Source organism: Theropithecus gelada, chromosome 20, assembly GCF_003255815.1.
Source record: "Theropithecus gelada isolate Dixy chromosome 20, Tgel_1.0, whole genome shotgun sequence".
Taxonomy (NCBI): Eukaryota; Metazoa; Chordata; class Mammalia; order Primates; family Cercopithecidae; genus Theropithecus; species Theropithecus gelada.
The window spans coordinates 4,344,775-4,361,530 of NC_037688.1; the positions used below are offsets into that span (position 1 = coordinate 4,344,775).

General features: G+C 38.9%; 1 protein-coding gene across 1 annotated transcript in view; it reads right to left on the reverse strand.

The window, feature by feature from the left end:
• Window positions 1-16,702, reverse strand: part of VPS35 (VPS35, retromer complex component) — a 31,094-nt gene extending 14,392 nt beyond the window's left edge. The window contains exons 1-10 of the mRNA XM_025371538.1: window positions 16,601-16,702; window positions 10,311-10,409; window positions 8,873-8,969; window positions 8,166-8,289; window positions 7,483-7,665; window positions 5,767-5,980; window positions 4,136-4,219; window positions 3,412-3,521; window positions 788-884; window positions 538-686 (exon numbers count right to left, since the gene is read on the reverse strand). Coding sequence (XP_025227323.1) covers window positions 538-686; window positions 788-884; window positions 3,412-3,521; window positions 4,136-4,219; window positions 5,767-5,980; window positions 7,483-7,665; window positions 8,166-8,289; window positions 8,873-8,969; window positions 10,311-10,409; window positions 16,601-16,603 — 1,160 coding nt within the window. The 5' untranslated portion in view covers window positions 16,604-16,702. The remainder of the gene's footprint in view (window positions 1-537; window positions 687-787; window positions 885-3,411; window positions 3,522-4,135; window positions 4,220-5,766; window positions 5,981-7,482; window positions 7,666-8,165; window positions 8,290-8,872; window positions 8,970-10,310; window positions 10,410-16,600) is intronic.
• Window positions 16,703-16,756: the final 54 nt, after the last annotated feature.

The window sequence follows — 16,756 nt, forward strand, 5'->3', positions numbered from 1 at the left end:
TGGAAATAAATACTGCCTGAGAAAGTTTCCTTACCAGTTTAGGAACTCATTCACATACAGCAAGCTCGTCCAACCCGCAGCCCACAGGCTGCATGCAGCCCAGCATGGCTTTGAATGCAGCCCAACACAAATTTGTAAGCCTTCTTAAAACATTATCAGTTTTTTGCAACTTTTTTTAAAGCTCATCAGCTATTGTTAGTGATAGTGTATTTTATGTGAGACCCAAGAAAATGTTTCTTCCAATGTGGCCCAGGGAAGCCAAAAGACTGGATGCCCCTGATACACAGAAAGGGATCCAAATTGGAGTCACTGGTCCCTGAAGACTGCCTATGGTCCATAGGTACCACAATTTCATTAATATACACAACCAAGTAATTGGTCACCACTTTCTGCCCCTAGTAGTGCTAAGCATGACAATCTTAATGCATGATTAAAACAAAACAAATGCCAGCATTTCAAAAAACAATTGAGAAAGAAAATCAAATCTAGGAAAAAAGTGTCTTTATGAGGATTTTTACAAAAATGTAACTGACTTACTGTTCAAGGTTGAGCTTATTGAATATCTCCACTGTTGTTTCTAGAACTTTATCAACATAGTCCACACGATCAGGGTAACATTTCATGGCAAGATTAATGAGAGAGACTTGTAAAGATACAACATCCTCTGAAGGCATGTCTTGTCTAGACTGGAATGTTTAGAAAACCATACAATTTATTTTAAACAATTGTAAAAGGAAGGCAGAGAAGTTTCAAAATTTTGAGAACTTAGGAGAAATGCTACACAAACCTGTATCACTGTAGCCACCTGCTGTGAAAATATATCAAAAAGTTTAATATCTGCTGGGATTCCAGGTCCATCTTCACGGTGAGCAAATAAAGCTAATCTAAAAAAAAAACAAAACCCCTTTATTTTAAAAGATACAGGGTTTGGGTAGTGAGATCATGGATGACATCTTATTCTTTATTGCTTTTCTATATTTTGTATGAGCCCAAAAGGCTTGTTTTTTTAGACAGAGTCTCACTCTGTCGGCTAGGCTGGAGTGCAGTTGTGTACTCTCAGCTCAATGAAACCTCCACCTGCTGGGCTCAAGCTATCCTCCTCCCACCTAGGCCTCCTGAGTAGCTGGGGCTAACAGCATGTGCAACCACGCCCAGCTAATTTTTGTGCTTTCTGTAGTGATAGGGTTTCACCATGTTGCCCAGGGTGGTACTAACCTGGACTCCAGCAAGCCTCCCTCCTTGGCCTCCCAAAGTGCTGGGATTACAGATGTGAGCCACTGCACCCGGCCTCCTCAATTCATTTTTAACTAAACAGTTTTGCCAGTGCAACCTTTTTTCTTCAGCATTCTTATTTCATACTATACTAAGTAGATTTTCAACAAGATAATTCTCTCAAACTCTTTGAAGCATAATTAAGTAGATATGGACAGAAATGCATTAAAGTGACAAATGTATTCAACAACCATGATTCAAATAAATAATCTTTAAAAAATAAAAGTACATAGACTATTTTAAGATACTGCATTTTTACTAAAGTTTGAAATACAACTAAGTCTAAAATTCATAAAATTAACTTTTATTTCCCTCATCTTAAATTACTCAAAACAATGTCTGTTTCATTATCATTATCTGTTTGTCACAGTCACAACTACATCCACATTTTGTTATGCCCAGAAGCATCACTACTGACAGAGATGGGTAAGTGACATTACAGGCAACACAGGAAAATCCAGTTACTAGCTTCCTTTAAGAGGGGGCCCAATCAGTATGGAATTTTTGCTGCCCAGGATTGAGCTGATAATTTGGAAAATTTTGTAATCTGAATTCTCAGACTTTAAAATGAATAACTTAGTTTTTCAAAAAACATACAAAAGGTATCTGCAGAAATAAATCTTCACTTAGGTTTCTGGTTTCATGACAATGCTTACAAGTAGTGGGACAGACATTCTGTACTACTACACAACATGGCTGCAAAAAAGTCATCCACTGGCCAAACACAGTGGCTCACATCTGTAATCCCAGCACTTCAGGAAGCGGAGGCAGGCTGATCATTTGAGCTCAGGAGTTTGAGACCAGCCTGGCCAACCTGGCAAAACCCCGTGTCTACTAAAAATACAAAAATTAGCCAGGCATGGTGGTGCATGTCTGTAATCCCAGCTACTCGGGAAGCTGAGACACTAGAACCCCTTGAACCCAGGAGTTGGAAGTTGCAGTGAGCCAAGATAGCACCACTGCACTCTAGCTTGGGTGACGGAGTGGGACTCTGTCTAAAAAAAAAAAAAAAAAAAACTAAGAAAATAAAACTTAAGGCCGGGCGCGGTGGCTCAAGACTGTAATCCCAGCACTTTGGGAGGCCGAGACAGGCGGATCACGAGGTCAGGAGATCGAGACCATCCTGGCTAACACGGTGAAACCCCATCTCTACTAAAAAAATACAAAAAACTAGCCGGGCAAGGTGGCGGGCGCCTGTAGTCCCAGCTACTCGGGAGGCTGAGGCAGGAGAATGGCGGGAACCCGGGAGGCGGAGCTTGCAGTGAGCTGAGACCCGGCCACAGCACTCCAGCCTGGGCGACAGAGCGAGACTCCGTCTCAAAAAAAAAAAAAAAAAGAAAAGAAAATAAACTTAAAGTGGATGTACTAAACATATTTGATACTTAAAATTTTTTCTTTAAGAAAATGTGGGCCGGGCGCGGTGGCTCAAGCCTGTAATCCCAGCACTTTGGGAGGCCAAGACAGGTGGATCACGAGGTCAGGAGATCGAGACCATCCTGGCTAACACGGTGAAACCCCATCTCTACTAAAAAATACAGAAAACTAGCTGGGCAAGGTGGCGGGCGCCTGTAGTCCCAGCTACTCGGGAGGCTGAGGCAGGAGAATGGCGTGAACCTGGGAGGCGGAGCATGCAGTGAGCTGAGATCCGGCCACTGCACTCCAGCCTGGGAGACAGAGAGAGACTCCGTCTCAAAAAAAAAAAAAAAAAAAAAAAGAGAAAACCTGATGATAGAGTGATTACTTGAACATTTCCAATCATCTGTATCTTATGGCTACTCTAAACCAAATGAGTTCCCACTGCAAGATACTTACATCACAGTAAAAAACAAATTTTGTTCTTCAATATGATCTCTGGATTTGTACAATTTAAAAAAAAAGTCTGCACAACGCCTTTAAATGTCAATTAAACACATAGAATAAACATCTTATCTTCATGTCTCCTGCACATTTAAGCCTCTTTCGTGTCTAACCAAGGCAAGTACCTAGTACTCATACTCACAAAGCTACACTATTTATAGTATAATTAAATTAAGATCATTGGTATGATAAAGATGTAACAGACACAAATAATTCAAAAAATGTTTAAAATTCATTATTGTCAAGTCCGAGCATGTATCCTCCAGTGTTGGAAGGTCTTACCTATCAATTAAAGCAATGATTATGTTTTTCACATTTACATTCTGGTGTAACTCAGCACAGGCCCGAAGAAAAGGATTCAAAGTCTGGAGGTGAAATTCATCAGGGAAAACCTGAAAATCAAATGATCAATACAAGTAAAAGTATTTCACATAATATTCTGAACTCATATGGTAAAGTTCACATTTGTGGGGAAAAAAACACTGTAATCTTATACAACTAAATTTGAACACATTACTTCTGAACCTCTCTACTAAACATAAGCTCAGACAGAAATATTCCAATAAACAAAGTGCACCTACAATTAAACTAAAGCTAGCTACAGAGACCAAGAAAACTCAGATGACTCATTCCTACAGTTTGGAGGAAAACAAACCACATTGATGCAAAGAACAAGTTATAAGTTGGAAACAGAAAATCCCTGTTTTTAAATTATTTTTAGAAGAAGCAAGATTACATGAAAAAAAAAATTTTTTTAATTATTTTAAGTTTTTATAGAAATGGCATCTTGCTATGTTGCCCAGGCTGGTTTTGAACTCCTGGCCTCAAGAGATCCTCCCACCTTGAACTCAGAAAGTGCTGGGATTACAGGTGTGAGTCACCACACCCAGCAAGGAAAATTCTTTATTCAGGAAAGCTTATTTCCTATTCCTTCAAAATTTTTTCAAAACAAACTTAATGAAAGATAAAATAGGTCATTTTTTAAAAATGACGTGTTCCCACCTACCTGAATAATACACTCCATGAGATATTCTTGAGCCAAAGCATCCCTACAGTTTACAACTTGCTCCAATATGCCAGTCAAAACAATCTAAAAGAGAAAAAACACACATAAGGGTTAAAATCTGTTTTCAAACTCTTAAGCTATTCCTCTAGCAACACATTTGAACTACTAACTTGAAAATCATATTTGAGATTTTTCTCACCAAGACTTCACTTCTAATCTTTAAAAGCTATTTTCTTTTTGAGACAAGGTCTTGTTCTGTTGCCCAGGCTGGAGTGCAGTGGCAAAATCTCCACTCGATGCAACGTCCACCTCCTGGGCTCAAGCCATCCTCCCACCTCAAGCCTCCTGAGTAGCTGGGACTACAGGTACATTCCGCCATGCCCAGCTAATTTTGGTAATTTTTGTAGAGATGGGGTCTCTCTATGGTGCTCAGGCTTGTCTCGAACTCCTGGACTCAAGTGATCCATCTGCCTTTGCCTCTCAAAAGTGAGCTTTTTTCTTCATGGCTTGTGCTTGTGCATCCTCAGAAATCTTTGTCTAATCCTAGGTCATAAAGATTTCCTCTGTGTTTTCTTCTAACAGTTTTAGGTTCTATATTTAGGTCTCTGATCGATTTTGTGTTTTTTCTACATGGTATAAGGGATGAGGGTCAAGGTTCAGGGTTTTTTGTTGTTTGCATATAAACATCAAATTGTTCCAGAATCACTTGCTGAAAAGGTTGCCTGTGTACTTTTATCAAAAATAACTGATCATAAATATCTGGGTCTATTTTGGATTGTCTAGTGAGAGATCGGTAAACTGAGCTGCTGCTTGTTTTTACAAATAAAGTTTTACTGGAACACAGCCATGCCCGTTCACTTCCATATTGTCTGTGGCTGCTTTTGCACCATATCTGCAGTGTTAGTAGTTGTAGACCAGGGGTGTCCAATCGTTTGGTTTGAAGAAGAATTAGAAGAATTGTCTTGGGCCACACATAAAATACACTAATAACAGAAGATGAGCTTTTAAAAAAAAAAAAAAAAAGCAAAAAATCTCATGTTTTAAAGTTTACAAACTTGTGTTGGGCCACGTTCCAAGCTGCCCTGGGCCGCAGGTTGGATAAGCTTGTTGTAAGGCATACGTCTTGCAAAGCCAAAAACCATTTATTATTTGGTCCCTCACAGGTAAAGTTTGCCATTCCCTGTTTTATTCTCCTCCATTGATTTGTGTGTCTATCCTTTTCACCAATACCACACAGGCTCTCACTGTAGCTTTAGAGTAAATCATGAATTCAGATAGTCTGGGTCTTTCAACTTGTTCTTCCTTTTCAGATTTGTTGTAGCTGTTCCAGGTTCTTTGTTTCCTCATATAAACTTCAGAATCAGCTTCTTAATTTCTACAAAAGTCTGCTGGGATTTTGTCTGAGATTACATTGGATCTATAGACCAATTTTTTTTTAATGCTATCTTGACAATATTAAGTCTTCCAATCCACAAACATTGCATATATATCTTTCCATTTAAGTCTTCTTCAATAAAAGCCATTTTAAGATGTTTTTCAATGTACTATTACGTAACAAAAATATTCTGATTTTAAAAATCAGATTTCATTTTATCTCAGAACATAAGAAGAGGTAACAAAAAGATATAAACCTGTTTATAACGTTCCACATTTACACCTTCCAACTGACTGAGGCGCACCAAATTTGTTCCCACTAAAATTCTCAGTTCTTGTCTTTCTCGTTCTCTTTTTTCTCTATCTCGGCTATGTCCCTGATGCTGCATTCGCACCCAGAGTTTGTTCATTTCTGCAAAGTTGAGTAGTACAAAATCCATGGAATCACTGATGTCACCAGTTGTTTCTTCGCTGCAAAGAAACAGAAAAGTCTTTACACAGTATTTACAGAACCAACTTACTACTATCCCTCTCCTTTGTGCATTTCCTACTTATCTCTGTAGTACACGAATGCTTTATAAAAAATCACTTTCAACTTCATTGGCTTAGTGTTAAATTTCAAAGGGAACAGACTCTAGGGTAAAAAGTACCATGGAAAGGACACTATAAATTTAAAGGGCAAATTACTTTCCCCAACTCTGTATCTGGAGTTGGGCCAACTGGACTTGCTCTTATGGCAAATTCCTTAATTCAAAAGGCTAGAAGGATGGACATGGTGGCTCATGTCTGTAATCCAGTGCTTTGGGAGGCCAAAGCAGGAAGATCGCTTTAGGCCCGGAGTTTAAAACCTGCCTGGGCAACATAATGAGACCTCACCCCTATAAACCAAAACCAAAAACAAAACGCTAAAAATTTCAACACTTATGGTGTATTGCTAACTACATCATTTTACTGTTGAATATTTTGTTTTTAACTGGAATGTAAGTTTTGTGAGGGAAGAGACCATGGATTTCCTGCTTTATTTTTCTACGTCTCCTAGGATGGAGACTTCGGCAGCTTTCAAAAATTTTTATTGATTGCCTAATTAAATGCTCAAAATGGACAGTCAAAACATAATAAAGCAAATAACTTCATCGATTTCTCTACACTGTTAATTTTTTATCTTTTCTGTACTGTTTAAAAAGAAATTGATGCAGATATATTAAAAACCATTGAATTGTACATCTCAGAAATAAATGATTTTTTTTTAAAAAAACAAAATCTGTTGGAGCAAACTGGAAAAAGATTAAAAATTAAAAAAAGAAAATAAATGAATAAACTTTTTAAAAAAGGAATGAAGTTCTTTAATCTGAGGACCTGTCATGTGAACAGCTTACCCCACTGAAGACCACAGTTGGCTGACCATCTGCCCCTGCTGTGGGATAAAAGTACAGTAGACTTTGATGCTAGAATACTGATTACACAAGAGAAATGAGTGTCTCTGAATGGCTTTTATTATTTCTCTTCTGGAGTTAATAGGTAACTTGTAACAGATAACTCAAATCACTTATATTCCAAGGTAACTAGCAGTCTATAAATTATAAAAACTGATAGACATTAAAGGAACAATTATGAAATCCAGCGGGCTCACACTTTATTATTTCATTACAAATTCAATTTCCAAATATAACCCTCTTAAAAAAATTGTATTTTCAAAGAATATTTAATGTAGTGCAAAAATGCTCAATTACATTAACTGAAAAAAGCAGGTCCTAAAAATCCAAAGATAAAATTTGCATAAGAGGACATTGTAGAGCATGCTACATATACTGAGGAGTTCTATATTACAAAGGAAATCTCTATACAAATGCTACCTAAATGGCTGACTGGGTGGAAGAATTATTCATACCTACTTTCTGTACATGTTTCCACGCTTTTACACATTCTACAATGAAAAAAATGCTGCAACAAAATCAAGAAAGTAAGTCACTTACTCTGTTGGCTCTCCTTCATCAGGTAAGATATTTCTGGTACACTGAAGAAGGTAATTTCGAAGAAACAGACCCCTCAAGGGATGCTGCACACCACGGCACATTTCTACCAAATCTTTCAAAATATCCTTCCTGGACTGAGGAAATGACTTGACATATACAACTCCAACTGTGATCAAAAGGTAACTAGGAGAAGTATGAAGAAATGCTGATTATAAATAAAATATTCAAATCAAGAACTTATTTCCAAACACATTGAACAAAATATTAAATAAAGATAGGAACCATGTTGTTTTCTCCTGCATGACAAGGAAAATATCTGATTTAAAATATAACCACTGATCTCTAAAAATACATACACACACACACTTATACTGTACATACACAACATAGATATTACCTTTAAACATATTAGGAAGAGAACAATTATATTAATTTTTCTAACAGTCAAGACATTAAACAAAATAGCAAGCATGTACATTTTTTGTTTCTAAAATTCCTCAAATATCTACATAAAACGTAAATCTAGTTACTCTAAAAACAAATAAGAGAGTATCTACCAAAATGTTAATCTCTATTTGTTAAGAAATTACCCTTAAAACTTTTTCTTAAGCTGATAATCATAAAGGACATAACATAAAGTGGGAAATACAGACACAAAAGTCCTCTGATTTGTTATTACTTACAGCCTTGGGATAATGTTTCCAGCATACTGTACAAGTTCATAGAGATCTGCCACTTTCCTTCCTTTAGCAAACTCATCTGTCAGGTAGACCTCCAAGTAGTGCAGTTCATCAGAAATGGCCATATCTTTTAATTATGATTAAGGACTAAAAATAAAGATAAGCCAACCTAAGCAAAACTTTGAAACTTAGTGGAGTCACTGAAACTTGGTGGAGTCATTATTAACTACTGGGCAGGTATCTTAAGTTTCAGTCTTTTAAGAGAGTGTTCAAGTGAAGGCAGAATTTTAGTTGGGCTTTTCTTACTTTAAAATAAGGGTTTTAAAGCATGTGTGGTGAAGCAAAGCAGTAAATATAACGGTTACCTGTCAGACTGTTAACGGGTTTTGAAATGGCAAATGATTAAAATTCCTGTCCATTTGAGGCTGCTGCGTAATAATATCTAAGTATTAAAGAACCAACTGCGTCATAGCCTGAATATCCTCATGAAGGGTCTGAAAATTGAGATGCACCAACAACACACTTAAAGACATTGAGGCATTGGAAAGGAGTACTCTCCAAGTGTTTTTCTCACTTAGCACATCTGCATGGAGGAATGCCATGTGACTCAGATAAGGAAGTAACTCCAGACAAACTTCATAAAGAACAAACAAAATTATCCTTATCAAGAAAAAGGTATGGTCCAAATGTCTTCAACATTCAAAAGATACAAAGTTCATAGTAGCTCTTTGGTGATAACATAGAAGTCCGGAGTTCACCAAGCATATTAGAAGCATGTTTTAGAGCATCCATAAGCTTGTTTTTGTCCTACAGAAATACCAAGAGAATAGATGAGAATGCTTAATTTAAATAAACATTTATCTTGGTTGTACAAACTCCTTACATCAAGGACTTGTTACATAGTTTTAAAAGTGTACAGCACTTAAATGATTTTTAATCACATAAAAAAATCAACTTAGATCAGTTCACTTTGCCGTCCCTACTGAAAAAGAAAAAGATTCATGATACTTAGTACAGTTCACATAGCTAAGACAGCAAGCTTCTTGATAGAATGTTAATCTTTTCAATCTATAGAGACTAGGAAACTAGCTCCATTCATCACATTTTACCTGCAATTAAAAGAACTGGCATACTGATTCAGGCGAAGGAAGATACTATCCTGACATGGCTTTGTCATGGGTTAAAGACTCTTCAGAGCTGTCTGAAATAACTATTCATGTAAGTTTGCTTTCTTCTTACATATTTCAAACCCTCACAATGCCCATATGTTCCACTTAACTCAGAAATGCAAGCAATTCCTTGAGACAGAGGAAACACTATCCATACCCAGGAAGTGGAAGAAACAAGCAATAGCAAAACCATCTTCTCCATTCCAAGATATTTATTTTTCATTCCCAACTTGTTGGGAATGAAACCAATAAAAGATACAAGAGCATATTACTGTGCTTTGGAAAACATAGTAAGACATTTTACAAAGGTAAGACAGCATCATCTTCATCACAGTAATTTACAGCTTGAAGTACCAACCAATTTGGCTCAATTCCTTATCTTTTAATCCAGAGAATCTACAGTATCTACACAGATTATCTCTTACTTTATCTTTTAGAATATGAAAATATATAAATAAGTGTAAGTATAATTTTTAAGCTATCTTCTATAATAAATATATCTATTCAGGAAAGAAATTAAAGTTTTCAAGATATTTAGAAAAAAAGCTGAATAATTCAAATGCAAAGCATTTAAATTCATTCATTCAACAAACATTTACAGAGTACCTGTTATACGTTAAGTACTCCTCAGGTCCGAGGTATAGAACCAAGGAGGCTAGTAATTCTGGTCAGACACTGGTGTGGTAATATTACAGTAATGCGTAAATAAAAGGAAAAGCCTCTTGCTCTTATAAGCATGTATTCTAGTAGGGAAGACAGACAATCCCAAACCAAAAATATACATGTGAGTAAGCAGGACCTCTTTGTTGAAATTGCTCCACACAGTGCTTGAGGAAGATGAGACTGAAGATAGATGCTGGTGGACAGTGAAGATTAGATTTACCAGAAACAGTTGTGCCACCTAACTCTAGAAAACACTGCACATGCTTCCTTAGGAACACACGAACTCCAACTGTGCCTCCCACATTTCCATTCTTACCAGGCATCTCTTCATTTGGAATGACTGGACCTTTACAGCCTGTATGGCTTCATCCAAGAGCTTTTCCTGCTCATCCTGAGGGGACTGCTGTGTTGTAGGCTGAAAAATAAAAAATTCCACTGATGTCTCAAGCACATTCTTCTAGTAAATATGTTATTTCTATAGTTCTAGCCATAGTCCTTCTCCAAGACTGTCACAAAAGGATCAATCCCGCTCTATACCTCAGACCCATTTACCAATTATTTTGTTTTTTGTTTTTTTTTTTTTGAGACGGAGTCTCGCTCTATGCCCAGGCTGGAGTGCAGTGGTGCGATCTTGGCTCACTGCAAGCTCCACCTCCCAGGTTCAAGCCATTCTCTTGCCTCAGCCTCCCGAGTAGCTGGGACTACAGGCGGCCACCACCATGCCTGGCTAATTTTTTTTGTATTTTTAGTAGAGATGGGGTTTCACCATGTTAGCCAGGATGGTCTCGATCTCCTGACCTCGTGATCCGCCTGCCTCGACCTCCCAAAGTTCTGGGATTATAGGCATGAGCCACCGCGCCTGGCCCATTTACCAATTATTAACAGCTGCTGCACACAGAGCCATGCCCCATCACTGAAGTTAACAGAATAAGACTGACAAAGGAGAACAGTATGTGTACAGAGAATTGCCTCTCTCTCAGAAACTGACTCAACATTCTTGTAGTAGGCTGACATCAAAGAAACTTGCGGTGGTAGTTCATGGCTGTGTTCTGCTAACACACTCTGAATCAAACCCAGACAAAGCCATCTGACCAATCGAAATCTTGTGATAGGTATAGCCGAAACCAGTCTCTAAAGCCTCTCTTTTCCCCTAGACTACTTATCATCTGCATTTCAGTCTATTCTTAGACAGACTAAGGAACTAGTTTACAAGAACACTGACCAGCCCCTCCTTGGCAATATATAACAAGACTAAACAGCCTAGAAATAAAATAGCCGAAATTGTTAGTGACTTACAGTAGAAAACAATAAAGAGCACTGCCCTCAAATAGCTTACATCATTTCAAATGTACTGATCTACAGCTACAGTGGACAAAATATGTCTAGACACTCTTCTCTTTCCCATCAGCAAAAGTCTGCCTGCAAAATGAATTCAATCTCCCTGCCAAGAAGAATTAACCACTTCTTCAAGTCATATAAACACGGTTTACATCTCCATCACAGCATGCATCACATTATCATTATAAATGATGGTCATTTTTAACATCCTTGGGACCCAACACACTGCTTGACACATAATGGGTGCTCCATAAATGTTCACTGCATAAATGAATACACTGGTTTTAGAATGTTAATTTAACAAAAAAATGACTGAATAATTAATGGATGAATAAACAAATTGTGGTACATATATACAATTACAGAATATTATTCAACCATAAAAAGGAATGAAGTATTGCTACATGAACAAACCTAGAAAACATCATGCTTAATGAAAGAAGCTAGACACAAAAAGCCATATGTTGTATGATTCCTCTTAAATGAAATATTCTGTACAGGAACAGAAAGTAGACTGCTGATTACCAGGAGGGAGGCTGAGAGGAATAATTGCTTAATGGGTACTGGGTTTCTTTTGGGGGTGGGGAAAATGTTTTAAAACCAAAGGTGGTGATTGTACAGTATTGTGAGCACACTAAATTGTTCACTTTAAAATCGTTAATTTTACGTTATGTCATTTCACTTTTATTTTTTAAAACAATGACTAAAGACAAAATGCCTCTCACACAATGAATTGAAGAGGTGGAAGGCAAGGACTTACACATCAACCTGCAAGTAAAATCTAGTCTGTTTCATTAACTAAGAAAAGTAAAACAACATTTCATTTTGAGATTAACAAAGAAACGTGAGTCACATAAAACCCACGTCTGAACTAGCATAGTTCAGACGTGGGTTTTCAATTTTTATAAAAAATTTTGTTCTAATTTTGGAAAGAGAAAAATATTAACTGAATAATGAGCAATGCCATGCATCTCCCCTTTTTTTCCCATGACTAACTCTAGTAAACTGAGCTCTGCTGCAAGCACTCTTCCTCAGAAGCACAAACAAATTTCTTTTTTTTTTTTTTTGAGACGGAGTCTCGCTCTGTCACCCAGGCTGGAGTGCAGTGGCCGGATCTCAGCTCACTGCAAGCTCCACCTCCCGGGTTCATGCCATTCTCCAGCCTCAGCCTCCCGAGTAGCTGGGACTACAGGCGCCCGCCACCTCGCCCGGCTACTTTTTCTGTATTTTTTAGTAGAGACGGGGTTTCACCGTGTTAGCCAGGATGGTCTCGATCTCCTGACCTCGTGATCCGCCCGTCTCAGCCTCCCAAAGTGCTGGGATTACAGGCTTGAGCCACCGCGCCTGGCTAAACAAATTTCAAAGAAAAAGTTAGGTATCTTTTAAACTTCACTTAAAGGGAACATGAATTTATCCCAGCAGAACTATTACCATAAAATGCTAGTTTCAGAGGCAAGGATGACCACCAGCATTTAAAGATTCTGACTTAATGAAATTTACTACTCATCATGGGCTAGTCTTCTCTGAACTTTAGTGAAACCAGGCCATCATTTGGAATATTTTGGCTCCTTACCTCTGGATGCAATAGATTTAATAATAATTTGAATCAATGGATTTCATTAAGTTCAACTGATCCATTTAGAGATAAACAGTGATACATCTGAATTTTTTTTATTTTTCTTTATGATACATCTGGATATTTTATTTAAAAATGACTTACTATAGTGGTAAAATGTACGTAAATTTACCATTTTAACCACATTTAAATGTGCAGTTCGGTGGCATTAAGTACATCCACATTAATACAGTTACCACCATCTATCTCTAAAACTTTATCTTTACAAATGCAAATGGAAACTGTAGCCATTAAACTCCCATTCCGATCCCCCAGGCAATCCTACCTTCTTTTCTCTGAGTTTGACTACTCTATATACTTCATATAAGTGAAATCACACAGTATTTTTCCTTTTATGTCTCACTTATTTCACTGACTATAATATCTTCAATGTTCATCCATGTTGCAGTATGTGTCAGAATTTCCCTCCTTTTAAAAACGAAATATTTCATTATATATCTATATATATATATACACACATACTACATTTTGTTTATCCATTGACATGTAGGTTGTTTCCATCTTTTGGCTGTTGTGTACGATAATTTTTATTACATAGCAAATGAAACTGTGGCTACAAAGAGGTTACAAACAGTTACAAAAACATTTGTATAGAATGACTAGAAAGATTTAGAGATGTACAAACAAAGGAATGCAATTTTAGGAAAATTCTTCTATTTTGTCTCAACTGGGCTTAAAATAGAAATGTAAATACAAAATGTTGAAGATTACAGAATGACTTATTACAAAGTAAGCTACAAATGAAGACATAAAGCTATAGTAATGCAGTCTATTTTTATATATTACTCATAAAACAGTGTAGTTATGCTAGCAACAGCTATTCTAAGGGCTATTCTTGATGCCTTCCTAGGAAGGGTCACATAGAGCCTTAACAATTATAATATGAACACGCTATCATTTTTTTTTTTTTTTTTTTGAGACGGAGTCTGGCTCTGTTGCCCAGGCTGGAGTGCAGTGGCCAGATCTCAGCTCACTGCAAGCCCCGCCTCCCGGGTTCACGCCATTCTCCTGCCTCAGCCTCCCGAGTAGCTGGGAGTACAGGCGCCCGCCACCTCGCCCGGCTAATTTTTTTTGTATTTTAGTAGAGACGGGGTTTCACCGTGTTAGCCAGGATGGTCTCGATCTCCTGAACTCATGATCCACCCGTCTCCGCCTCCCAAAGTGCTGGGATTACAGGCTTGAGCCACCGCGCCCGGCCTGAACACGCTATCATTAAACACAAGTCAATTAACCAATGTTTCCTCAATCATTAAAGTAGTTTTCCATTTGTAAATGACTGTACTTCACAGCTACAAGGATCAGAAGAAAATGGAAACCCTACAGAATGGGGATCAAATTAACATTTGTGATTAGGCCCATTTTAGCTTGAGACCCACAAACAGCCCTCTCAAGACTACAGTTATAAGGTGCAGAGCAAAGCAAAGGTCATCATGAACTGATCACTCGGAAAACTACTCTCCATTCAAACAATGTGCTTTTGTTTCCTCTTCTATGAAACAGAGATGAGCACCCCCACCACTGTTATGAAGAACAAATGAAACCAAAGCTCAAAAGATGCCTACTACTTAGTAATAAGCACTTAATAAGTGCTACAATTATTATTCAGTTTAGATACAAATAATTATCTCCACTTAGGTCAGAAACCTATTGTGGTTCAATCTCCCTGCTCATATGCTGTAGATGTAATCTGACAGTACAACGTAAACCAAATTAACACTCATCTCTTCAAACAAAGATACAGAATATCATGTTAATGAAAGAACTATTTTAAAAATGACAGGGCATACATTGACAACTGAAGTAGAGAGAAATAAGGATGATGAGGGCATAAGAACTTCAAAATGTAATTTGAACACCAAATGGCTCTAACTTCATTTCCAATACATATCCCCAAGAATCCTTTGATGGAGCACACTGAACATTCTGTCTTCATCTATTAGCAATACCTTTTCTTTCCACCTGGAGAATTTCTGTCCACCCTCTTTATAGTCTCAGTTCACGTTACTTCCTGTAGTTCCTCCCAAAATCCCCAGGCAAAACTATCCCTCCATGACCCCAAAGCACTGAGTTGACAATGTTAGTAAAGCAATCCACACACTGCATTACAGTTAAGTTCTACAAGCTTATCTCCCACAGTAGCCTCTTAAGTTCGACATTGGAACCCAGTGCCACAGTCCGTGACACTAAAGGCACACAAGATGTTTGATGAATTGAAGTGGATTCTAGAAGTTTAGGGCTTGGAAGGGCCAAAGGGGCCAACACTTTCTTTCGGATGCAAAAGTGCGACACCAAGAAGACTAAACGACCTGCCTAAATTATAGACAGTGACTGTGAAAGAACGAATACTCAAGTTTCCTTTCCCAGTAAAATTCATGAGGACAAGATTGTGTGTCTGGCTGATTACTCCCAACTGGTTCACCCAACAAAGAATCGGAGTGCGTAATACATCCTCAATTAAGTGTTTTCCATTACAAAACAATATAAATGTCAATCCATAAACGCTGGGAAACACACAAATCCTAAAGTTAAATTTTGCGCCGGTCTTGTTTCAATTCCCAATTGCAAATATTCTGAGAAACAGACAAAAATCACCTCGTAAGGCAATGTTATATGAAAATAGTATTTGTAAAACACTTAATCCTTTCCGGCACTAAGACAGTTAAAGTGAAATCTGTTTCTAGGCTTACAGATTTACAGAAGCCTGTCTACACAGAGTGAATAAGATAATTAAAGCGGACATACAGTATATACTCAAAAAATTTATTTGCACAGTGCAGGCTATGTCAAACGCTAATAAAATGCAAGTGACAACTTGCCTTTGTGGGAACCAGACACAAAGATTCATATTTTGAGGAAGTTCAAGTTTACCGGCCAACAGCCACACCACGATTTGCTGCCGTCATAGAGGGGCCCTAAGGAGAAGGACTGCTTCCAGCAAGTCAAATACTTGGATTTCATCAACGGAGAGACAAAAGAGCCAAGGTGCGCCCAACGCACAAATGCTAAAGGAAACAATCAGTCTCCTTTCCGACCGTCAGGATTAGAAGACAGCCTGATTCCTTCCAGGAAATTCATGTAAGCAGGTCCCCAGAACTCGCTGACAAACACTGCAGCCGAAGGCGGGTATGAGGCCAAGAAAAGCCAAGGAACCACTGCGACCCCTCCAGGAGGGCGTGAGGACGGCCGAGCACAACTAGGCACAAAGGTAGAAACGCAACATCTGGGCGGGTCCCGGCGCCAACTCCGATCTCAGGGCCTCCGCGCGCCCAGGGTGCCAGATGCTCAGACCTTGGACTACGGGTCCCCTCGTGGCGGGCAGGCGGCCGATTCCACTTACAGGAGGCCGCAGGCCTTCATGGACCCCAAAGCCTACAGGCCAAGTCACCCCCACAGAGAGGCCGCCCCGTCTCTCAGCAACGGCCGCAGCCAGGAGCCGCCGCCCACCCCGGCCCGGATCAGCCTGCCCGCGGCCTTTCTCCTCCTGTCCCCTATCCCGCAGGCCAAATCGGGCTGGTCTTAGTCCCGAACGGTCTTTGGGGCCTCTTCTCCACTCGCTAGGGTCCGGGGCGGTGGGAGAGAGCAGGGACTACAAGGAGGGTCGGCTAGGGTGCTACTGCCCCCTCAACACTCACCATGGCGACTCCCCAGAGCCTGCAGCAAGGAGCACCCACCCCGCGCGGAGTCTCCCGCGGTCATGTGACGCTGCGGCCCCTCCAAGCCCCGCCCTCTCTAGCCCCACCCCCGGGCCCTACAGGCTGCTCATTGATTGGCCTACTTCTAGGAATCGA